Source organism: Podarcis filfolensis (assembly GCF_964270895.1).
Source record: "Podarcis filfolensis genome assembly, chromosome: 15".
NCBI classification, from domain to species: domain Eukaryota; kingdom Metazoa; phylum Chordata; class Lepidosauria; order Squamata; family Lacertidae; genus Podarcis; species Podarcis filfolensis.
This window is the reverse complement of record NC_139618.1, coordinates 5,368,966-5,394,040: the sequence shown is the minus strand read 5'-3', so window position 1 is coordinate 5,394,040 and position 25,075 is coordinate 5,368,966. Positions and strand designations below refer to the sequence as shown.

At 47.6% G+C, this 25,075-nt stretch overlaps 1 protein-coding gene across 12 annotated transcripts in view; it reads left to right on the top strand.

Moving 5' to 3' along the window:
• Nucleotides 1-25,075, top strand: part of BCAS3 (BCAS3 microtubule associated cell migration factor) — a 451,567-nt gene that overhangs the window by 418,726 nt on the left and 7,766 nt on the right. For 8 of the 12 annotated variants that reach the window (XM_083587575.1, XM_083587565.1, XM_083587574.1 and 5 more), the window contains one exon: nucleotides 9,221-9,388. In XM_083587575.1, coding sequence (XP_083443701.1) covers nucleotides 9,221-9,388 — 168 coding nt within the window. Of the gene's footprint in view, nucleotides 1-9,220; nucleotides 9,438-25,075 lie in introns of all 12 variants that reach the window. The other 4 variants (XM_083587567.1, XM_083587566.1, XM_083587573.1 and 1 more) reach the window with 1 other exon arrangement.

Genomic DNA, 25,075 nt, shown 5'->3' with positions numbered 1-25,075 from the left:
AACCCTCACTCTTGAGATCATACTCCCATAGCCTCCAACATTTCTCTGATAAAAATAGGGACATCCTATTCCATAATAATTATAATAATTTTATTATTTATACCGTGTCCATGTGACTGGGTTGCCCCAGCTACTCTTGGCAGCTTCCAACATATCTAAAAATATAAACATTTAAAAAACGTCCCAATACAGGGCTGCCTTCAGATGTCTTCTAAAGATTGTATAGTTACTTATCTCCTTGGCTCAAGGGTCACATAACTCTATACCCTCCAACACTTCTCTGATGGAAATAGGGACATCCTAAGGAAAAGTGGGACATTCCAGGATCAAGTCAGAAACAGGGATGGCTTCTGTAAATCTGGGACTGTCCCTGGAAAATAGACACACTTGAAGGCTCGGTTCTCCTTCTCCCAGATGATGACTCTAAAACTTCAGACCCAACTCATAGCTGGCCAGGCCTCTCTGGTGCTGGGATCTGAAAAGGTAGTAGATCAGAATCTGCTGGGCTCATCTCTGACTCCACATGTCATGGCTTCATTCTGCTGTGGCTCCACCCTGGGCTTCTGGGTTCTTCTCCAGCTTTCCAGAGATGACCACCTTGGCCATATTAGAAATCTGCAGCTGGCAATTCTACCGACAGCTGGGAGCAGCCGCTGAAACAAAGGCAGCTTTTCAACCAATGGCGCATTCTTTTGTTTTATATATATATATCTTCTATTACCTTTGCCCAGACTAGAAGAGCCTTTTTTGTCTGGGCCTCCTTGGCTGAGTCTTTTAGTGAGGTGGGTTGGGCCTCGTGCTGAGGAAGTGCAGATCCTCCAGAAAGGAGAATAAAAGGTCAGGAATAATCCAAAAGGACAAGCTGTGCAGATCTGTGTGTATATTGGGTTTCACATATGAAACCCAGTCGTGATAAAGCTGATGGCTTTGGAAACATCTACTTTGATTAATGAAAACATCGTCCGCGTCGACTGCGGGTTTCATACTTCAAAAGATCGGCCGGGATTAAGGAAACGTCGGAGGGGTGGGGGAGGAGGAGGGAGAGTTGCTTATTCATATCACATCTCAGGAAACTATTTTGTAAAAAAAAAAAAAGTACAAAAAAGGGAGGATTTCCAGAACAGAGGAAAGAAAAATGACAAGTATTTTCCCATTTGAAAGCTACAAATAAATTAGGCAATCAAGAGAGCCATTAACACAGAGCAGGCTGTGGTTGTAAAGGGGGAAGTTTGCAGATGTCTGAGCAAGAGTGTGGGTTAGGTCCTCCCCCCCCCCTTTTTGTATCTAATACTTTTGCTTCATTCATTCTAGAGCCCCCACTCCTGTAAAGGAGTTGGAATTGTTGGATGGGTTTCAATATTCAGTGCTTTTTTCTGGGGGTACGCAGGGGTACGCATACCCTTAAACATTTTGTCCATTTACTCCATTTATTTCCCCCGAAATTGAGAGTTCTCCTAAACATTTTTTTAGGAAAAAAAGCACTGAATGTATCTATTAAATTAACCCCCCCCCCAAAATGCATCTGAACAAAGCCAGTCATTTTGAAATCCATGTGCCCTTCTTTATAGAGGATGGTCCAAGATAAAATACAGAGCACTCTCTCCCTCTCTCTCTCTCTCTCTCTCTCTCTCTGTGTGTGTGTGTGTGTGTGTGTGTGTGTGTGTTAAAGTTACCCATCTGCAGTGAGCACCTGGGTTGAGCAGGCACACACAGGCCACCGACTCACAGCTTTCTGCATAATCCTGAGAGGAATTGCCTTTCTCTTTTGATCATAGTCATTATTTCTAAACTTGCATCTATACATACAAATTAACATGTGAAGCTTCCTTGCGAGTCTTTGTCCTCTTTTGCCCCTTTCTTTGGTGATGCCCAAGTGGCCACAAAGGAAGAGACCAGCAGCTGGATCAGGCCAGTGGCCCATTGAATCCAACATCCCCATGTCAACCGTGTCCAACCCAACGTCCATGCGAGCAGGATCTGAGTGCAAGAGCCTTCCCTTTTTTGCGGGAAATTCCTTTATTCCAGCGCCGTTTCCCGCTGCTTCCCACTGCTATCCCAGATTGTTAGATATCCCGTAGACTGTCCCTGGGACAGGTGAGGCTGCTGATCCCTTATTTTCGAGGCTGCTGATCCCTTATTTTCAAATCTGAAAGTTGACAGCTTATGGCAAGAGCAACTCTCCCCACCTGTGATCCCCAACAACTTGCATTCAGAGGCTGGTACTACCCCCTTCCCAAAATCACGGGGAGCCACTTGTCAGTCAGTGTTTGACAATTCTTAGCTAGATGGAGCAGTCGTCTGACTCAGTACAAGGCAACTTCCTCTGCCTTTGTGTTCCTCATGGTCTGAGCTGGTGCAAGGCATCTTGCTATATTCCCTACTCATCCACAGTCTTAGCCAACGACTACGGACGTCTCAAAGATGACGGCCTGCCCTTCCCTCTGCTTGCTCTGTCACCGTGTTACACAGCAATTAGCGCTCTGTTGGCATACAGGACCAGCGAGCATCTTGCTATTTATAGCTCGGCTCCAAGCAATCCCGCAAAGTGAGCACCCTAGCCAGGGAATGAAAAAAGCTGACAGTTATATAGACTTAACTCCTGCGGTAGATATTTCTGCCACTGTTTTCCAAAGCTTATCTTTTGCACTTTAAGCCTTGATTTATTAAAAACATACAAAGGGGTGAATTGTTCCTGAGGGTTGTCACATAGCGTAGATAAATTAGAAAGGAACTATGTAGGCCCTCGCGAGTTTGTTAGTCTTTAAAAGGTGCTGCAAGACCCTTTGTTATTTTTCGCCGAAGCAGACTGACACGGCTGGCCTTCTGGAAGGATATGAGCCATGCGATGGAGAGAAGGAAGCTGGCTCAGTGCAGGGCAAACTGCTCCATTGGCCCTGGGCCTTGTTCTCAGGGAGAAGGCTGCCATGCCATCAGTATGCTCACATCTCTGCTCTAGGTGTGGAGAGGTGATGGAAAGGAAGCCGGTGATGCTTTCTGGTGACAGCTACATTCTTCTTTCCTCTCTATATTTTCTCTCCTCGCAATAAACTAGGATCCTGTTTCCATTTTTTGAAACAACAACAGCCCAAGTTTCTAGTCCTTGTGGCTGAGTAAGAAGGCTTTAAGAGACAGTCCCAGGCCCGTGGACCAAATGTGGCTCTTCAGTCCCCTCTCCAACCCTTTGAACTCTCCCCAGGTCACATTCCCTTCCCCAAGCTTACCCCCTGCTCATAACCTTCCTCGAGTGTTTATGGGTGGCTAGAAGGTGTCCTTAAACTCTGAACATGCTGCAGAGAAGGGTGTGTGAGAGAATGGTGTAGAAACTAGCCTACTATGCAAAGCGTACAATTTGTGCTAACTGCTCCACCCACTTTTGCCCCTGGCCCCGCCCACCACTGGCATGTGGCTCCCAGAATGCTGCTCAGATGGGAATGTGGCCCCCGATTGGCAAACAGTTTCGAACACGTGTTTTTAATGCATGTGGACGATGCCTGGTGAAGTTTCAGAAGCCTTCTTTCCTCAAAGTAAATGCAGACCTGAAGATCTCAGCTTCCATTTTAAAAAAGAAAAGGGAACTCTATGTTTCTAGGCCTTGTGGCTGACAAAGAAGGCTTCACTCTTGTGTGGATGATGCCCAAAGTCTCAAAAGCTATGAGAAGATTGGGAGGAGGGGGTCATTGAGTAGGATTTCCCATGACCCAGAAGCCCCAGTCTAGTGCCCACTGCAAAGCACTTTATCCCCCTCCCCACCCCGGCTGACAAATGAATCCAGAATAAACTATGCAGAACAGCAAGAGTAGCAGACTAAGCTATGCAAGATGAAGCCAGTGATGTAGGCACTGCAGCACTTGGGTTACTGTTGATGCCGAATTTAGAGGTGACAGTCTGCGCACAGCCCTGATGAGAGGATGCTCAGAGTTCTGCCGTCTGCTTCACATGGCATGTGTCGCTCCTCACTGGGCTTGGTAACTCGGTGTCAGGAATGATGAAAGATTAAACCAGGTAGGGATTAATGGCTGTCTGGAGACCGGGTGAAGCTGATCACCTTAATCCATAACGCAATTCCAACGCCAGGGAGTGCCAAGGCAAAAGGTTGTCGGAGTCCAGTGAAACCAGTAAGCAAGGGGGAGGTGGGGGGAGTTACATATACAGTTATGTCCTGGCTAAATAGTTTGCTACTGTCTCCTCGCATGAGGGGCCCCTCAGCCCTCGAGTAGATGCCAGTGGTGTCTGATGCCCGACGGTAGGTGGAGCCAATGAAAGGTGAAGCCAACAGATTCTGGTTTTGTCACCATCCTCCTCCCTGCTGAGTTCTATGAGGACAACGCTGAGACGGAGGAGAAGAGGAAGCTGAGAGGCTGCACCACTCCTTGGGCTGGATGTAAGTAGATAGGCAGGAAGGCGGGAGCTGGATGAGGCCAGACGGAGATTAGTGGGGCAGTGCCCCATTTGCCCTAACAGAGCAGCCTCCACTGATGGACGCTTTCCTATGTCAGTGAAATACAGTTTAGGCTTAAATACAGTGGTACCTCGGGTTACAGACGCTTCAGATTACAGACTCCGCTAACCCAGAAATAGTACCTCGGGTTAATAATAATAATAATAATAATTTTTCTTTATACCCCGCCCTCCCCAGCCATGGCCGGGCTCAGAGCGGCTTACAAGCAATAATAAAAACAAGTTGAATGATTACAACTTAAAAACAAAATTAAAATACAAAGTTAAGAACTTTGCTTCAGGATGAGAACAGAAATCGTGCTCCGGCGGCGCAGCAGCAGCGGGAGGCCCCGTTAGCTAAAGTGGTGCTTCAGGTTAAGAACAGTTTCAGGTTAAGAACGGACCTCCGGAACAAATTAAGTTCTTAACCCGAGGTACCACTGTAATGAAAAAGTGGTCATTAGTGTTCATGCTTACTCATTTTTGTGCCTGTGCAGTAGAGCCAAGGTGCATCAGAAAGGGGGTATGGAAGAAGGCTGAGAATTCTAATACTGTAGAAATAATTTTTAATGGCATCCCCCAGTTCTCCCCCTAAAAAACAAATGATTATATCTCGTGCGAGTCAGGCTCCAAGTCAACAAATTGAAATTCACGGGCAAGACCAACTTAGGCTTTACTCCAAGTAGAGTTTAGTTGGCTACAACCCCAAACTTGTATCCACCCAGGACTTGTATCAGAAAACGAGGGCAGTCCCTGGCAAATAGGGATTATTGGCCCACGTGCGATCCTAGCTTAATGGTGTTGGCATGAGATTTACTACCAGACACGTAGGTGGAATGCCATCGCGGGGTGAAAAGGGAGGAGAAGATCAAAAGGGAGCGTCCCGAGCAGAGGTTTTTGGCACCGTTAATCCCTGAAAGCAGCATTCTACATTAATGCTCACACCTCACAAGTTGCCCGTTAAGAGCTCTTGGCAGGTCTTGGGGCTTGATTGGGGAGGCAGCGCTACTCTTGTCTCCTCGGCTCTCACTCAAGCATCTATGGAACTAGAGTCAGACTCTCTCTCTCCTTCCCTCTGAAGTTTTTTTTTATTTATTTGGGTGCCTGCACAGCCGCCTTGGCAGAGCATCAAAAGCGATTGCCACTGTTATTCATAGGCCTGCTTAACAGGAGGACCAGGGTGTTTGGGTTTCCCACTTTCTGAAATGTGATAAAAAGTCTTGATCTCCCGTCCTTGTCTACCGAAGAAGGGGAGGGTGAAGTGGAATCTTTGGGAGCCTTTAGGAAAAGGCAACTGATGAGGCACTTGAGAACATTCTTCAGGTCCCCCAAAGTGCTGACACAGAAAAGAAGGCAAAGACGAGGGGTGCTTCCAGATCCAGCTGGGGTTCAGCCACACAGAGGCAAATTCAAGTTGCACAATTAAATTGGATTTGGTGCACTTAGGGGGGGGACGACAACCCACTCTCCCCCCCCTAAATAACAGCGAACTTTCTGCAATATGGAAAGTGACAGGAAGGTGTACTTGGAAGTGAGGCAGAACATGCTGTAACCCAGGGGTAGGCAACCTAAGGCCCGTGGGCCGGATGTGGCCCAATCACCTTCTCAATCCGGCCCACAGATGGTCTGGGATCAGCATGTTTTCACATGAGTAGAATGTGTCTTTTTATTTAAAATGCGTCTCTGGGTTATTTGTGGGGCATAGGAATTCGTTCACCCCCCCCCTCAAAATATAGTCCAGCCCCCCACAAGGTCTGAGGGACGGTGGACCGGCCCCCTGCTGAAAAAGGTTGCTGACCCCTGCTGTAACCAGTGGAAACGGATGCTCAATAAACAGCCAACCAGTGGCGTAGCGTGGGGGGTGCAGGGGGGGCCGGCCGCACTGGGCGCAACATCTGGGGGTTAGGGTTAGGGGGCGCAAATCCATGGGTTAGGGGGTGCAAATTACTTTCCTTGCCCCGGGTGGTGACAACCCACGCTACGCCACTGCAGCCAACATTGGTGGTGGGGAGAACAATTGGCCCAAGATCACCCTGTGAACTTTGTGGCTGAGTGCGGATTTGAATCTAGATCCTATTTGGACATATCACCCACTGCGCCACACCAGCTCCACCAGTGGAGGCTGTTCCACTAGGGCAAATGAGGCACTGCCCCAGAAACCTCAGTGACCCAGCTTCCTGTCTTACTTGCAACTGGCCCACGGAAATGCCTTGGCTGTGACCTTCCTCCTCCTTGGTCTCAGCGCTGCCCCTAGCAGAACTCAACAGGGAGGAGATAGCTCCACCTTTCTTTGGCTGTGGCTCTGCCTACCATTGGCCTCCTTGCCATCCAACCCACCAATCCCAATGGGCGCCAGCCGCCAATGGACAGATGAACTCAGGAAGCTGCCTTATATCAGGCCAGACTGCTTGTCCCTTTCCCTAAGAACTGTTCCCTCTGGCCGAAGGAGAGGTCACAGAGCGGAGCTCTTTCCCACCCTTTGGATACCCGATCCTTTTAATGGGAGGTGCCAGGGGTTCAGCATGGCGCCTCCTGTACCCAAAGCATTGTTCTCTCCCCCTGAGCTGTGGCATGAAGCCGAATCGAAAAGGATTTTGCAGAGCGAAATGATGGAAGCATCTAAGTTCCAGGAAGTGACATCAAAATGGCAAGTGACGTTGACTAGATTTGGGGTTCCCCTCGTGGGCCTTAAAACGCCAGACACTCTCACCCGCCCCCTCACCCTTCGTATTTATTTATTTTCTCCAAGCCATTAGCTTTTCATATTATCTCTCCTCTTTGCTGATGCACGGATTAGCTGGCCGGCCTGAGTGTTTACCACCGGTTATCACCCAGTACTTTGGACGTTATCAGAGGAAGGGACGCCTGCCGCAGGGCCTGGTCTCTCGCCCTTTCTATTACTACCTGTCAGAGGCCGGGAGTGAGCTGTGAAGCTGCCCAGTTGCCGCAGGAGTGCAGATAGTTTCTGACGGCTGATCAAAGGGAAGCACCAGAAGCCTGATAACCAGGGGATGTGTTTTGTGCACTTTCAACTTCGAGAGAAACGCTGGCATTTCCCTCCTTCCCTCCGCGCCCCCACCCACCCACACCCGACCTCTGCAGGCTGGCAAAAGCCAGGCCCGCTAAACGCTCCATATTCAGTTACCTAATTGTTGAGTGAAATGGCATGCAGATTGCGCGTCAAAGCCCCCAGACAGTAATCTCATTCCAAGCGGGGGAATGATTTAAAGTAAGCCTTCGCGGCGGAGCTGCTATATAATAGACTCGAATAATTTTAATTTGTACTTTGAAGTGATCTGGGGGTCCACAATCTAATCTTTGCATTTAGTCAAACGTCATGTCCTATTTTTGAATTAGGAAACAACTGCAAGTTAAGGGAATTATTTTTCCGTTGCCTTTCTGGAGAGCGTAGAGGTTTTCGCTCCATCGTCTTTGCTGCGTGTGCCCGTTTATCTCTTGGGTTCCTTTCACTTGTTCTTTTGGAGCCAGTGGATGCTGGTAGGAATGGTGTCAGCACCCAATATTTCCATGCCGCTGCTGATGCCCAGTCCCCTCAAGAGGGGTCACCACTGATGCCAGTCCTCCCTGTGGCATGCAGCTGGGTCTGGAGCTGCCAACCATTTGAAATTTCCCACAGTTCCCTGGAATGCCTGATAAATCATTATTCCAGGGCATAGTAGAAAATCAAAATGGCAGTGTGTTCCCCAGTGAAGGGCACCATTGAATGCTCCAGAGTGAAGCTACATCATCAAGCACTCTGGGGCATGGTGGGAAATTTAAAATGGCGGCTGCATTGGCACACTAATATAGATGGCTGCATTCCTTGCTGATGGCCCCCTCAAACCTGGTCAGGCCCTGGATGCTGATGATCGGTCTGTTTGCTTGTTGTAGAAAGAATTTGGGAGTTCTGTTTTAAGAGAATGTGTAGTGCCTGGGTGATGCATGGGCTGGTCATGCCCTGTGCGTGCCGGGTGTTAACATTTTCTGTGTGCTTAAAAAAATAAAATATCCATCCTGTTCCTAGTGAAAAGAAGACCTTGCCTTCTGGATATGAACTTGGATATGATTTTTTAAATTAAATGCCAATTGGTCTCCAGTAATTCACATCTTGAGGCCCTGATCCAGGTGCTGTGCCCAATGAAGACCAGGCCTTATTGAACAGGGCCTTACTGGAAGTGGCACCAACTTCAATGAGGAGAGGTCTCCCAGCCCCAATACTATATTATTTCAGGCTGCAATTTTGTGTCCACTTATCTAGGAATAAGCCTCACTGAATTCAATAGGACTTACTTCTGAGTAGACATATATTAGGGTTGTAGTTGTTAGGCAAGTGGCCAAGTCTTGGTTCTCCCAGAAAGCGTTTGGTCAAGATGTCTTAATCCTTTTGTGCTTTACCAGTATCTAACCTTGGAATCGTATAAGGCCAATTAAAACTAATGGACAGAAGTTAGTTGTGCTCATTAATTCATCTGGGCTGTATCCAATGTAAGTTTTGCTCAGGGGTCAACCCATTGAAATTAATGGGCACAGAAAACTTAGATCCATTAATTTAAGTGGGTCTGCTCTGAGCAGGGCTAACATTGAATACTACCCATAGTGTGGTTCTTTTCCCTCTGATCTTTTGTTACATAATGCTGCTGTGAAATGTAAAATACATAATACTGTATTGTTTTATATTTTCTCACCTTGGGTTTTCTGATGCTCTCCTGAAGTGAAGCTGCTGTAAGCGAAATGGGGGGAAATAACATAGAAACTAACTTTCATCCCGTCATTTCTCCTGAAGGTGCCTTTGATCGGAGCATGACCCTGCTGGAAGTCTGCGGGAGCTGGCCCGAGAGCTTTGGCCTCCGCCACCTGTCTTCCATGGAACAAACCGACGAAGGCCTCCGGGAACGGCTGGCTGACGCCATGTCTGAGTCGCCCGGTCGGGACATAGTGGGATCTGGAACAGGTACAAAGAAGAGATGTGATCAGAGATCACATACGTCTCTCACCCAATGGTGATTTTCTTTAACTAACTTATAATGTTCATCCACCCCCATTGCCTTGCTCCCTCGAGGACAACCCCACCCCCAAGCGGATCCTTCACATATTGGGGTAGCACTTAGATACAGCTGGAGCATTTGCAGAGGGTGGGGGAGGTTGACAAATCTAACACACAAAACCCGGGGCCCGTCTGCACTATACATTTAAAGCAGCATCACGCCACTTTAAACAATCAAGGCTTACCTCAAAGAATCCTGGGAACTGTTAAGGGTGCTGAGTTGTGAGGAGGCCCCAATTCCCCTTGCAGAACTGCAATTGCCAGAGTTCCCTAGGAAGAGGGGTTGATTGTTAAACGCCTCCGGAAATTGTAAGCTCGGAGAGGGATGGATAAGTCTCCGAACAACTCTCAGGACTCTTAACAGACTGCAGCTCCTAGAATTCTTTGGGGGTGAAGCCATAACTGCTTAAACTGGTTATGATCCCGCTTTAGATGTGTAGTGCAGATGGGGCCCTGGCAGTGGCAGAATTGTACCTTTCTAACAGAGGGAGGATAGAAGGTCTTGAAACTATATAACAGGCCTCTTGGGCCATGTGGTTCTCTGGACCGAGGGAGGTTTCAGATCTGCTTCAAACATCCTGGCTTGACTGTGCCCATCCCAGCTGCCTGTTGCTTCCCCCAGCACACTGAAATGACTCCAGGTTAGAGAGGGGAAAGGCAGCCTGTGGCCGTCCAGGTGTAGCTGGGCTGCAGCATCCATCATCTCTGACCCTTGGTCTTGTTGGCTGGGGCTGGTAGCATTAGAGTCCTACTGGATCAGGCCGATGGCCCAGCTAGTCCAGCATCCAGTGGCCAACCAGATGCCCCAACAGAAAACTGAGCGCAGCAATAGCAGCTGTCCCCATTTGCAATCCCCAGCAACTGGCCCTGCCTCTGACAGTAGAGGTAGCTCTGATGGGAGTTGGGATCTGATAGTGATCTGGAGGACACCCAAGTTGCAGAAAGATGATGCAGAAGCCAACGGGTCCCTTCATTGTGAGCCATTACATTCCCAATATTGCTAACATTTCCAAAAGCGCCTTTGGATAGCTCCACTCCCAGAAGTCCTTTGAGAAAGTTGCTGGTGGTCTTTCTGCCCACCCCCCTCATCCCACCCAAATGGACTCTCCCATCCCTTCTGACATCAAACTCTTTGGGGCCTCTGAACCCTCCCAATCACATGATGGCAGCCCACCTCCCTCCGGGGTTTGTGTCTGCCATGGCGACATGAAAACAAATGTTTGTGTCTTGGGACATTTGCAGATTTGGGGCTTGTGACAGCCCACCTTAAAAACGTCCAGTCTCCACACACTGCACCCCATTCTGTGCCCCATGGGAACGTGCCTCGCTTCCCCTCGCATGGCATCTGCGCTGATCAACAGCAAATGTGCAGATGAGGTTCTGGGTGTATAATTATCTGCCTTCGAGAGAGTGCTGGCTCCCATAATCCAAATTAATCCATCTTCATCACAGTCCATTATTGTGATAAATTAAAGGGCCCATTAACATAAATGGAATGGCACTCCCAGGGATTAGGCTTCGGCTCAAGAGGCCGTCGGGAGGCTGGAATGCTTGCAAATTGCAGGCGCTTTTGGCGGCTGGGATTGGTGTTAAGCAAATTCCCTCTTTCCCCACAAGAAAGATCCCGTTTGGACTGTGGGTAACAACTCAATATCAACGCCAGCATTAGAACAGGGCCTGGCGGGAGTTTTTCAGAGGGGAGAAAGATTGTGTTGTGTACCCTCTTGCTTGTGCCTCAGAGAAAGAAAAATGATCGGGTCAGAGAGTGTGTTCCAGGTACAGTGGTACCTCGGGTTACAGACGCTTCAGGTTACAGACTCTGCTAACCGAGAAATAGTACCTTAAGTTAAGAACTTTGCTTCAGGATGAGAACAGAAATTGTGCGGCGGTGGCGCAGCAGCAGCGGGAGGCCCCATTAGCTAAAGTGGTACCTCAGGTTAAGAACAGTTTCAGGTTAAGAACGGACCTCCGGAACAAATTAAGTTCTTAACCCGAGGTACCACTGTATCTGTGCCAAACAGTGTGGGGATATATAATATAGCATAGAAAACAAAAACTGATGAATCTTGCTGCTTGCTGTTCTAGAGAAGCCAAGCTTCTAGCCCTCCTTGTTCAAGAAAGTTTGAAGCAGTCCCAAAAGCACCACATGTTAGGTCTGGTGCAACTCCACTCCTCAGCCTTTTGCTGAGTTTGGGGCCTGGGGTTCCAAAGGGATGATTTAGCAAAGACTAGCACACAATGTTATCAATGAAGGAGGACCATAGCAAGCTGAATCAGACTGTTGGGGTGCGGGGGATCAGGGTGCAGAAGCCCTAGGGCTCAGGCCCTCTGGGCCACCCCTGAACAAGGCTCCTGTGGACCAAAACAGCTGCTTGAATTTCTCATTAAAACCTTGCCAAGCTATAAACTGAAGAGCAAGCAGAGGTCAAGATGAATGGCTGCCCCTTTCTGCTATATCTCAGACAGAATATTGCTGGCTGCTTTTGAAACCCATCCCCCTTCTCCTCACCCACCCCACCCTCCTAATATTTACTCTGTTGTTGAAAGCGTTTGGCTGAAACAGCCATTTGTCTCTCTTTTATTTAAAAACATTATTATTATTTTTTGCTTAGTCTTCACTTTCTCTAATGCTTTTCCACCCAGTCAGCTGGACTAAATGATACCAGCAGTGAAGTCTCTGTCGAGCAGCGCCATAAATTTCCCCACAACTGGTTTTCTTATATTGTCTGGAATAAGTGTTTTAACTCCTGGAATGTGCTGTTTTTAACTCTAAGCGAGAGGCGTGCTGCTGTGTGAGCAAAACAGAGCCTTGGTGGTCAGTTGGCGATGGGCAGGAGACAGTAGCTACTAATGGACAATTAGGTTGCTCTTTGCCTAAAGCCACCTTGGACTGTACCATGGATCACAGCCCTCTAACAGCATGGCTAAAGTGGCTCAATTTTAACTCTTCTCAGAGAGTAACAGAGAGTTATCTCAGGAGAAGTTGGTTTAGGGTAGCAGGGTATTGATGTTGCTTCGCAGCCAAGACACCTTGCTGACTTGCTTGCTTCTGTGCCTCCCCGACCCCCAAGGCACTCTTATGCTTCCAGTGTTGTCTCCTCCAAAGGAAAGGTTGTTGTTGTTGTTTAGTCATTTAGTCGTGTCCGACTCTTCGTGACCCCATGGACCAGAGCACGCCAGGCACTCCTGTCTTCCACTCCCTCCCACAGTTTGGTCAAACTCATGCTGGTAGCTTTGGCAACACTGTCCAACCATCTCGTCCTCTGTCGTCCCCTTCTCCTTGTGCCCTCCATCTTTCCCAACATCAGGGTCTTTTCCAGGGAGTCTTCTCTTCCCAAAGGAAAGGAGCAACAACTAAAAGTGGAGTGTGATTAAATAATATCGATTCCTCCCGCACCATGGTGAACATTAGATACAACACAGAACCCACCCTGGTTTTCTGTTTGGCTGGCTTGTCTTCTCTGTCAGCATGTAAAAACAAAGATGGGTTTTGTTCCTCCGTAGAAACTGCAGAGCAGGGAATTTGCTTTAGTAGAGGATGTTGGTGGACTGCAACTCCCATCATCCCTGGCCATTGACCATGCTGTGTTAGGACTGATGGAAGCTGGAGTCCAACAGCATCTGGAGGGCCTCAGGCTCCCCAGCCCTCCTCTGAAGTATGTGTGTTCTCCCCTGTGTCTACAGGGGGGGAGAATGTGTGTTAACAGAAAGCCTCTAGCATGTGGTTAGCCATGTGAGAACAGAATGCTGGACTTCATGCCCCTGACTTGATCCATCGGCCTCTTCTTCTTCTATTCTTGTAGGCCCTTTCGCCCATTGTTGCTCTGTTCCCCCTGCACTGTCGGAGGCAGTGTGCCTCTGAATGGCAGCTGCTGGGAATCGCAAATGCTGTTGCACTCAGGTCCTGCTTGCAGGATTCCCACGGGCAGCTGGCTGGTCCCTGTGATAAAAGGATGCTAGACTAGATGGGCCTTTGGCAAAGGTTTTTACATTGAAGTGGTTCATTGGTGAATTAAACAGTTAAAAGACTGGCGATGAATCAAGCAAAAAAGATTTTGCTTGGTTGAACAGACCTACCTTTCAATTTAAAAATTAAATAAAGGTTTTCCTATACTTCGAAAGATAGGATGGGGGGTTGTTTTTCAAAGGTTTCTGTAAGAGATACTTACACTAGTCAGCATAAAAAATCAGCTTGGAGCCATCTGCTAAAAATTGCTTAAAGGCATGCAGGAAGAGCTGGCTGGGGACATTTACCTCGATGACCAAAAGGGTCTTTTCCACTTGAAGCTTTCTCTGACTTGACAGAAATAGCTATCAGACAGCAAGCGGAAAAGGAACCCGATCAGAGTAGCAGAAAAAGGAGAGAAAAGAGGAATCTATTTTCAATGTGGCTTCAGCAATAGAGCCGGTCGTACAGTTTGGCTATGCTCAGGGAAATGGCCTTTTGGCCCCATAATCTAACGATCTGGACAGCTTTGTGTCTATCTAAATCCAAGTCCGTCCTTCATAAACAGTCGTCCAAGAGATACAGCCCCAATAGAAGTATGCACAGACAGTGGCGTTTATTTTTCAGCTCAGAGGTAGAAATGAAAACCCAGTCCAAACACAGATACTTTTGTATTGAGCTGCCTAGAATGCCTACATTCTACAAATGTGGGTTTTTTTCAGCTAGGGATGGAGCAGGAATCGGAACTTGGATGTTCTGGTGCACCTCTTTCCTCAGCAGACGTGTCAAAATGTTCATTTCAATGCACGCTTTGATATTAAAATGAAATGCACATTTTTAGAAAAAAATTGATCAAGGCTACTTATCTAAATGTGAATTTTCATGCAGATTTTTTTTCCCTGGGAATTTTTTGTTGATTAACCTGGAAATGGAACAGACCAGTCCCATAACACTGAGCATGTGAGAAACTCAAAGGGGGTGAAAGTAGAAGGATTTCTCTGCCCCTTCTCTCAGCTTCCCTCTCCACAGGGTTGGCATCAAGGGTTGGTGTGATCAGGCATCTGCCAGGGGCTCACACGCCCACAGGGGACCAGCTGCTCCTCCCCATTGCCACCTGCTTGGTTGTTCTCCTGCCTCTTACTCTGGCCCAGACAACAGTGGTGGGGCAGAGGAGGAGGAGGAGATGCCACCGTCTACTTACTCGCTGGCTCTTCACTGGGCAAGCAAGCAGGTGGCATCAAAGAGGTAAAGGTAAAGGACCCCTGGACGGTTAAGTCCAGTCAAAGGCGACTCTGGGGTTGTGGCCCTCATCTCACTTTCAGGCCAAGGGAAACGGCTTTGTCCACAGACAGCTTTCCGGCTCATGTGGCCAGCAGGACTAAAGCGCTTCTGGCGCAACAGAACACCGTGACAGAAACCAGAGCGCACGGAAACGCCGTTTACCTCCCTGCCACAGCAGTACCTATTTATCTACTTGCACTGGTGCTTTCGAACTGCTAGGTTGGCAGGAGCTGGGACAGAGCAACGGGAGCTCACACCGTTGCAGGGATTCGAACCGCCAACCTTCCGATCGGTAAGCCCAAGAGGCTCAGTGGTTTAGACCACAACGCCACCCGCGTCCTCATCAAAGACGGTGGAGATGTGGAGACTCATCCAGGGATGGGGTCTCAGAGAGGGTGTCCCGGAGCTGGGACTGCTCCCCTCTGCCAGTTTTAGAGATTCTGCTGATTCTTTGCCGCCATCCTCCCCATTAAGGGCAAAATGCCCTTCCGAGAGGATCTTACCTGGCACTGACTTTGATGTCGTTGCAGTGCCAGGCAAAGTCCTTTTTGTTTGCCAGAATGGTTTCCTGCTCCATGTTACAGCTTTATTTCCAGTGGCACATCTGCGGCTTAGTTCTGGCAGCGTTTGATTTATGCATTTCCAAGATCCGGATGTCCCTGATTTGGTTGGAGCCATGACTTTGTGCAGAGACGCAATGGGCAGATGATTCTGCTCTGGGTCTCCCTTTTCTTTTGGAACTGCCTGCCCCCAGCAGAGCAAGATGGGAAGCGTGCAGAGCCAGAGCAGTGGATCATGCAGGGGGCCATCTTGACAGGGGGAATGATTGATCCAGGGAGAGCATGAAATCCAGAGAGGCAGCAGGCACCCTCTCTAAAATGGATTACAAGAGGCTGTTCTTACTCTACAGATGCATGTCTTGTGGCAGACTCATGTGCTCTGGCATACAGCTTGGGAATTACAGCATCCGGATGCCTGTATTTTGAACGTCTTTAACTTTGGCTTCGCTCTGTCAGCATCTTATTCCTCCGAATGGGCTTTTGGCATTCGTTTGGAGGTTGCCTTAGCCCCTTGTTTCATCTACCTCCCATTCCATCACGTCCCCATGTCTGCTTTTACGTCTTGGAAGTGCAGGAATGCATGTACCTGCCACCATCCAGCTCTAAACTATTTTCATCCTGCAAAGTCCATTAGAGAGCTTTTTTTATACAAGACAGTAAAAAAAAACTGGCTTCGCATTTTATTTGTCCCTTTGCAGCGCCGAGGTGAGGAAGCGTGTATTTAATACGACTCCCTGTAAGCTTTCCGAAAGGAAACCGGTCACTCCTCGCTGCAGTACCATTGCCAACAACTCAATATTTTTTACATTTTTTTGTTTTTTGTTGTTGCTCTGGAATGACTTCCAAATCTCTGGAATCTTGGCGACGGGCCATTTTTAAGCCTCCTTGCTGGGGGAGGAACAGCGGCTCGCTCCCAATGTAGGCAGCTCAATGAGCCATTTCCTCTCCCAAACTTCCGTCGAAGGTTAAACATGCACACGCTTTTGAGCAAGGGAGCTGGACCTCGCCAGAGCCCTGTCTGCATTTTAAGCTTGGCCCGGAGACGACAACAGTGGCGCTAAAAATATTTCCAGAGTGGAAGTTGATCCAACTATAGATTAAGAGGCAGGGATGGAGGAAAGCTTCGTTGGCTCTGCATCTTGACGCAAACCTACCCAATCTGCACCTGCTGGTGCAAAATTCTCCTTCTGATCTTGCACTTCGCAGCGTTTTGTGCTACAGGTCTCAGCTCGAAAAGTGCACCAAAATGCATTTGAAAATGCGGGTATTCTGATAAAATACATTTTGAATGTGTGCTTTAGGATAGCATATGTATTTAAATAGCTGCTTTGCTTTAAAAAGTTTGTCTATACAGAAATACAGAAATTTAAACTGACCACTCTGGAATCAGGATGGAATGGCAGCTGTCTTATACTGTCAGACCCCGGTCCATCTTGCTCAGAACTGTCTACACTGACTGGCAGCAGCTCTCCAGGGTTTCAGGCAGAGATTCTTTCCCAGCCTTAATTGGGGATGCCGAGGATTCAACCTGCGACCTTCTGCAAGCAAAGGAGATGCTCTACCACGGAGCTGTAGCTCTTCCCATTAAAAAAAAGTCAGATTTCAGTTCTCATGGTTCTCAATTAAGGTCTGATTTAATATAAGACCAGCCATGTGCAGATTCAGGCCCATTGGTCCATGTAGCTCAGTGCTGTCTAAACTGACTACCAGCAGCTCTTCAGGGTTTCCAACAGAACCTGGAGGTGCCAGAGAGTGAACCTGGGGTTTTCTACATGCACAGAAGATGCTCAACTACTGCACTGCAGTCCTTCTCCAAGGAACAGTCATACATCATCTTAGGCTACCATCCTAATACCCACCCACCTGTAATTAAGCCCCATTGTTTCTTAGCTGACAAGTTGAGCATTGCACTGTCCATTAATATATGCTTTTCGCGCACTTTTTTAAAAAAAAAATAAACTTGGAGACCCGCCGTGCAAAATTCAGAGAGATGCAGGAAGGATATCTATTCATTTATTCATGAGATTTCCTCTCCTGCCACTTCTTCCCAAAGGAGCCCAGGGCAGTAAATATCAAAATGGCAAACCAGTACACAAATTAAAAAAACAACAATAGCATGTTAAACAAACACTTGGTTAGATTGCTGCAATGCGTTGTACGTAGGGCTGCCTCTGAAGATGGTTCGGAAACTTCAGCTTGTGCAGAATTCAGCAGCCAGGTTGCTCACAAGACGGTTTGAGCATATTACACCCATCCTGGCCTGGTTGCACTGGCTGCCAATTAGTTAAATGGGCTCAATTCAAAGTGCTGGTTTTGAGCTATGGAAAAGTGGCTCAGGACTGCAATACCTGAAGGGAAATGTGAATGTTAATAATGAGGGAGGGAGACGCGCCCCACCAGGGAGGGCATTCTGCAAACAGGGAACCACCACTAAGAAGGCCCTGGGATCAGGCTATTCGGATCCAGGAACAGCTATAGCAGCCTAAGGTGGGCATGAACATTCGTTGTTACAGAAGCCAGTTGGGTCCTTGGTGACGGGTTGGAATCCACCTGTGTCCCCAGACAGCAAACCTGGGTTGCCCACCTAACTCCTGGGTACGGAAAGGCCACGTTCGGTTTGTACATTTTTTTCAGGAATTACATGGATTCATGTGCAAATGTAAACTAACCACATTTCTCCCCCATCTCTGCCACTTTCCTTCCATAGTTAAGGGGAGGTACACTTCAAATCACATCCACTGAAGCCATCATAAAAAAAAAACCCAGTAAGGTGTTGGGCTGCATAATATCCTTCCTTCGCTTGCTCCTGCACAGCTGCTTTCTGGTGCAGTGCATTCTCCCATGCTGGGCGTCTTCCAGCCCATCGCTGTCTGCTTCTGCAACATTCACGGGAATCAATTCTTCCTATTTTCCAAGCATTTGCGGTAGCCAAGCACTGTACATCCTTGAGTGCAACTTGTGGCATTCACTTTCCTGTGCCCAGGAATCCCAGACACCCTTTCTATAGAACTACCCAGCGATTGTGGAAAGGGACACCCGACTTCGATGGAGCCTTTAAAAATGTTTCGCTCCCCAGGGAAAACACTCCTTGCTCACGCAAAATGGCCGACGTTTAAATATTTTCCAGCATTTTGCAACCAATGCTCTTGGCGTGTGTGTTTTTAAGCAAACAAGAGTTTCTTTGATTATTATTATTCTTTCTCTCTCCACCCTCCCCACCCCACCCCTTTTTATTTTATTTTTAAAGTCAAATTTGGGATTCTGTTGTTCAGAGCAGAGAGGTCACAAGACCCTAATGCATTTAGCATTGACTGCCCTCTCTTGTACTGCTTCTATTAGTCAGTAATTTGATTTGTACCTATTCATTTGCAGTCCCTGCAGGAGCACTGAGCTGGCCCGGCGTCTAATTGGTGCTGTCTCTATTTTAGCCTCATTAAATTAGCCCTGACTCCTGGCCACTTGGTGTCTGCGCTTGTCTGTCCATTTATACAACCTAATGTAACACAAAATTCATTACTGATCACATTACTTTCAACTCTGAAGCCAGCCTTGTGATAAACATTTCCTTAACCCTTCTCTTGCTGGCACACACAACACACCCACATAACCTGAGGCAAGAGCAATGCACTCTCCAGAAGGCGGGAGAGGGATCGATATGGACGATAAAAGCTGAGTGGAATCCCATTTCTAGATTTGCCGTCCCTCTTTGAGGAAGGGAACAGATTGGAAAGCATAGAGGAGATGAAATTGGATTGAATCAGAATGAAGGGACCGTCTGTCCACTGCCAGCACTGACTATAACAGCCCTGCTGGATCAGGCCCAAACCCCTTCTAGCCCAGCATCCTGGTCTCACAGATGCCCCAATGGGAAACCCATGAGCAGGACCTGAGCACAACTGTACTCTCCCCACTTACGATTTCCAGCAACTGCTATTCAGAGGCATATTGCCTCCGATAGTTCAGTCCTCCATGCATTCATCTAGTGTTCTTTTGAAACCATCCAAGTTGGCGGCTCCGAATGTTGTAACCTTTCTTCACAGGGGTCAGAGAGCTCTGGAGCAAGTAGCACTGAGGTGTCCAGGGAAGGGCCCCACCTCAGCGGCAGAACATCTCTCTTGCATGCAGATGCCCCAACTTCAGTTCCGCACATCTACCGGTAGGACTGGGAATGTGCCCCCGTCTGAAATCTAAGATAGCTGCTGCCAGTCAGTGTAAGCAATACTACCTTCGTGGACCAGGAGTCTGATTCCGCATAAGTCAGCTTCCAATGTTCCTATGTGGATTTTGGGGCCGCCACCAAAAAAATCAACTGCTAGGTCCCCACATGGGGAAGCTTTCTTAGTTTTTGCTTTGGAACAAAAATGACATCAGAGTTGGCGTCTTAGCCAGGGCTCCTCAGATTTGCTGAGATTTTATCCTTACCAGGATTCTCTGGAGGTTTGTGTGTGTTTACCTCAAGTCAAAAGAGGTCATGTTACCATTTCTGAAAATTGTTGTCCTCTCTCCTTGGCACGCAGGTGGAGGAGTATATGAAAAAATAGTACTTTTCTTCATTAACATATATGGGAAGAAATGGTCACTCTTGGACCTGTTAAGAGCAAAGCCCCCTTTTATTGGATTCTTCTGCTTGTCTTACTGCTGCTAATTACATTTTACGTTGCAAATAAAAACCAGATGACTCTCGGGACACCCAGGCCAACCTCCTGCAAGTGAGAATTTATCTGACGATCTGAGTAAACAGTGTCTCATCATTTAACAGTTATTGCATATAATGGCTTTCTAAGCGCTTTTGTTCTGCGGGGAGTTAGCAGTGGCTCAGCATAGCTTGACTTCACTGAAAATTTGCAGGCCACAAGATGTGAGGCATCCAGAGTTGGGTTCTATGTATGTGTACTCCCCTCTCCTTGCCTTACAGAAGCATTTCTTCCTTCCAACCAATACAAACAAACTTAGGGCTGAGCAAAAGTGTGTATGGATGGTGCCATTCTACAGCTTAGTCACTAGGAGGCACTGGACTTAATTGTGACCGGGTAAGGTCAGGCATTTCCCATCTCTTCTGGTTTAAGAGGCATAATAACTTTATCGTCTAGCTTCCTGGCTGGTTGCATCCCCAGCATACATTAAAAGCACATTTTCCTCCACCACCTCAAAGAATCTTGAGAACTGTAGTTTGTAAGGGTACTGGGAATTGTAGCTTTGTAACTGCAGTTCCCAGGATTCAGGGTGGGAGGTTTTAGTGGGTATGCAGATTGTGTGACCTGAAGGCCCTCTATATCTGCTGACTTTTGTGAGTGCCTTTGCAAGTCCTGAATGTGTGGGGAGGAGGGCATTTCAGCTCATTTTAAGCTCGCTATTGCCTACAGTGCCTCTCCAGGGTTTCAAACAAGGGATATTCCCAGCCCTACCTGGAAATGCTGGGGATTGAACCTGGGACTTCATGCATGCAAAGCAGATGTTCCGCCTCTAAGCTACAGCCCTTCGCCTGTCACATTTCCTAGATGATATCAGTCGGAGAACACCACACTGGACAGGGCGCAGGGAGGCAATCCAAATTTGTTCCTATTGGATGACCTTCTTTTCTTTGGAAATCAATTACAGGGTGGGGGGTACTGTTTGCAAAGGAGGCTGTTTTTAACGGTTGCTGATGTTAACTCAGCTCTGTGATCCTGGGCAGCTCTCAAAATGAATCTAATTGCTCAAACATGGGATGCGGAGAAAGGAATGTTCATGGTTTTTCATTAACTCCTCAAAGCTTCTCATGAGGTCAGTTTTTTCACAGCTTGCGAGTATGTTACGGTCTGTGGTTCAGCTGTTTGACTGGCAGTGTCCTCAAGGGGTTGCAGAGCGTCAACTGACTACGGCCTTTTGATGGGTGTCAGATGGATATTTGAAACATCAGGCAACCATGTCACCCCCAACCCAACCCACTTCAGGCAGGCTGGAGCTTCGGACAGACAGAGAGCTGTTGCTTCAGCAGTGAAGCAGCTCGGGCAAAGAGTTTATATTGGGAGTTTAGGGCTCCATTCCCTTCCTGGCTGTCTGCCAGGCCCTGATCCAGGCAGGTGCTTCCATACACTTCCTCCTCCTCCCGAGGAGCCTCACATAAATCTAGCGGGACCTAAGCTTCTGCCTGACTCATCTCCTCTACTCTGTGGGATGAGAGTCTGAGAGATGGTCAGGCATCCAGGCCCCTGGTGTGGGGACCTTTAGCCCTGAGCAGAAGGGTCCAGATTCAGTGGCCCTTCGGAGTCTATATGGAGCTCTGCTGGGGGCTCCCCGTCACTTGAAGAGACCTCATCTTCCAAGGCCTGGAAGGGCTGAAACATGAGCAGTCTTGACTACATCAGTCTGCCCCCGCCTTTAAAAAACACCACCTCTCTGCATTTATAAAAAGAGCACATGGGAAAGGCTGAGCATAGCCCTCTCCTCAATTTATTATTTTGCTACATGTAAGGGATTTTTTTTAAGTGGTAAAGCTTATAAAATGGGGAAAGGCTTTACAGCCCACAGACCGCATTTCTTCATTCACTTCGCTTGGCCTAGGCAAGATAGTGAGGCCAGGGAGGGGAGTCACACTCAGCACCCGGACCTGAGGTTCCCATCCCTGATGCTATAAAAACATGACATTCTTTGCCACGCACAGCCTGAAATGGTCCAGTCCTGGAGGTTTACCCCTCGGTCAGGCTGATGGTGTCATCGTTGGGCTTCTGCTCCCATTAGCATTTTCCAGTAGGTAACTTACTCTCCATGTCTTACTTGCTAAAACTAGATGCTCGTTAAAGGATCCAGAAACACAAATAACCTCAAAATTGGAAAAGTGTGGGAGGAGAGGGAGACCAGGTCTTACACATGAAAGGAGTTGCTAAAATTTTGAGGTTAAAGTGTGTCTGAAATCCCTTCGTCAGCATATCAGTCAAATGAAGCTCAGACCATGATGTAATTGCCTGATTTAGGAACTTTGTACCTACAAGCCAGCTTTTCTCCCGTTTTCCCTAGACAGTTGGGTTGACACAGCAGTAATGACACAGTGGGAGGCAGTATGCCTCCGAATGCCAGATGCTGGGAGTCACATGCTGGGGTGTGCTCTGGTGTTCAGGTCCTGCTTGTGAGATTTCCATTGGCCACTGGGAGAACAGGCTACTGGACTAGATGGGCCTTTGGCCGGATCCAGCGAGGCTCCATCTGATGCTTCTATAAAGTACTTCTGCTTGCCAGAACACTTTTTTAGGTTGGCAGCAGTGGAGTTTTCAAAGGATCACAAGTGATCAAGTCTTGCCCAGAACTAATTTATAAATCATTAACAATAATCTTACTTAACTTTTCCTTGTCGTTTATTTCTTGCATTGATATACTGGTGTGCATGCATATAGATCACTTAATGCCAAGAGAAGCTGAAATTACACTGTCTTAAGTACCGGTAGCTGCTTAAAAGCAGGCAATAAGGTATGGGGGAAACACAGCTCGGGGGGTCGGGACTGTTCCATAACACTCCCATTAAAAGGATCTTTTCTTATTCCCAAAATCTTTCAGCAGCAGAATCGCAAGGATTTCAAAGCAGACTGGAGATCTTAAAAGAGAGGAAATAGTCCCCGAGAGGCCCCGCTTCCCAACTGTTATGGGCAGGGATGGCAAACCTGTGGTCCTGAGAGGTAGTTGGGCCACTGCACCCATGGGATGTACTGCCTAGGGGTTATGGGAGTTGAAGGGCCACAGATTCCCATTTCTGGTTTAGTTCTGCAGGGCAGGGGGTGGGGAACCTTTGTCAGCCCAGTGGCTGACTCAAGAGTAACGTGTAGGTGGGGGACACAGATCAGTAGCAAAAGTGGCCAGAGCAACCAATGTGAGTCATACTTTGTACAGGTTACATTCCAGCCATGCAAACATCAGGCCTGATCCCAGTCCAAGGACTCAGGCCATCAGGCAGAAACTCTCAAGGAGGACACAGAGCAGGGCCACAATGGGGTCCAGGGAGGGTCTTGAGGGCCACACAGTGGGCTGCATTTTCCTCCAGGTCTGATGTTGCCCACGTTAAAGGGTTCTGCCGATTGTGCAAAGAGATGTGCGATGTAAACGCCGAGAAGCAGGAAACAACTCCCTTTCCCCCAAAGCACACAGCGACATAAATGGGATTATCGTGCCTATTGTGGAGGGAATTGTTTCTCTAAAACACTTGCTCCTTTATCTAGTGTACTTTTAACCTTCCAGAAATTGTGCCGAGTCAAACTTGGAGAAGTTCCAAAGGGCTGAAGACTAAAGCTTTGACAGACCAAGTCATCAGTGCTCTGTTAACAAAAAGGGGAAAAAACCACAAAAGCCTTTAAAAAATAAATAAATCCTGAACTAAATCTATTTTTGTCAAAGGAAGGGGGATGGGTGGAAAACTCTCTCATCTGAAATCCCTGTTGTGGTCTATTTGGATATCTGTCAAACTGTATGGCTTCCTTGCTTCTACATACATGGCTCATTTATCTTAACGGAGCATTGATACTCAGTGGTGTGCAAAATGTTTTTTAAATGTTGTATCTGAGATACAAGTCAGCCAAAATTTGGTGACAAACCTGCTCCTTGCTTCTGTATTCATGCGGGCTTTTGTGCATCCCATAATTATGTGATTGTTCCCACACAAACCAATGAAGGATTTGACATTGGGTACAGCCTTTGGTGTTCTGTGAGAGTCTCATCTACAGTAGTACCTTGGTTTACGAACTTAATCCGTTCCGGAAGTCCGTTCTTAAAGCGTTCTTAAACCAAGGCGTGCTTTCCCAAAGCAGCAGGGGACTCAATTTACAAATGGAACACACTCAACAGGAAGCGAAACATGTTCTGCTTCCAAGGCAAAGTTCACAAACCAAAACACCTACTTCCAGGTTTGCGGTGTTCTTAATCCAAGTTGTTTATAAACTAAGCTGTTCTTAAGCCAAGGTACCACTTTATTCTGTTTCAGGAGAGAAAAACTAAAGTTTCTAGTCTTTGTGGATGGGCTTAACAAAGTATTCTGTTTATAGGGCTGCTGTAAGGATGAATCAATTCACTCTACCCTGAGCTGAGTATCTGAGTAAGAGTGGAGTCAGATGGTGCCTTGGCTTCCTCAATTAATGTTTTAGAAGGCTATAGGAGGGACATAATTTGTCTAAAATCACAGGGAGGGGCAGAAATCAGGGAGTTATGGATTTCCTTAAAGATTCCCCTGAACCTTTCCTCCCATAATCTCGTATCAACCTGCCAGTGTGTTGAGAGATGAGGCCCTCTTGGCTGTCCTTATACTCAAGTAAGCATGGTTTAAGGTGCCAAGGAAGGGACTTTTCAGTGGTGGTTCCTTGCCTGTGAAACTCACTCCCTACTGAGGTATGCCTGGCCCCACTTCTTCATAGTTTAAGGTGACTGGTTAAGACACACTTTCCAGCTAGAATTTGCAGGAAACCTAATTGGACAAATGGCTTAGTTAGATGAGTAAATTGCTGTTTGGTGGCTTGTTATGAGTTGTGTTGTTAATTTAAGGGTGTGGGGGTTCACACATGTATTCTTTTAATCTTATTTGATTTAGCCATAAGCCACCCTAAGGCTTGTGCACAGGGCAGTATGTGACTCGAATGAATGACCTGAACGGTGCCTGAACTTCTAGGAAGAGCAGGGTGGACGGGTGGATAAGCTCACCAGGCCAGCAGGCGCCACTTCCCATTGTCCCCACTCCTGCCACCATTGGAGGTCTTGTTCCTTTTAGAAACGCCATCGTCAGGGTGCATCTCAGCGTAATTCAGCACTGGGATTTGAAAGGGGGGGAGGAACATTAGTCGAGCTTCAGAAAGC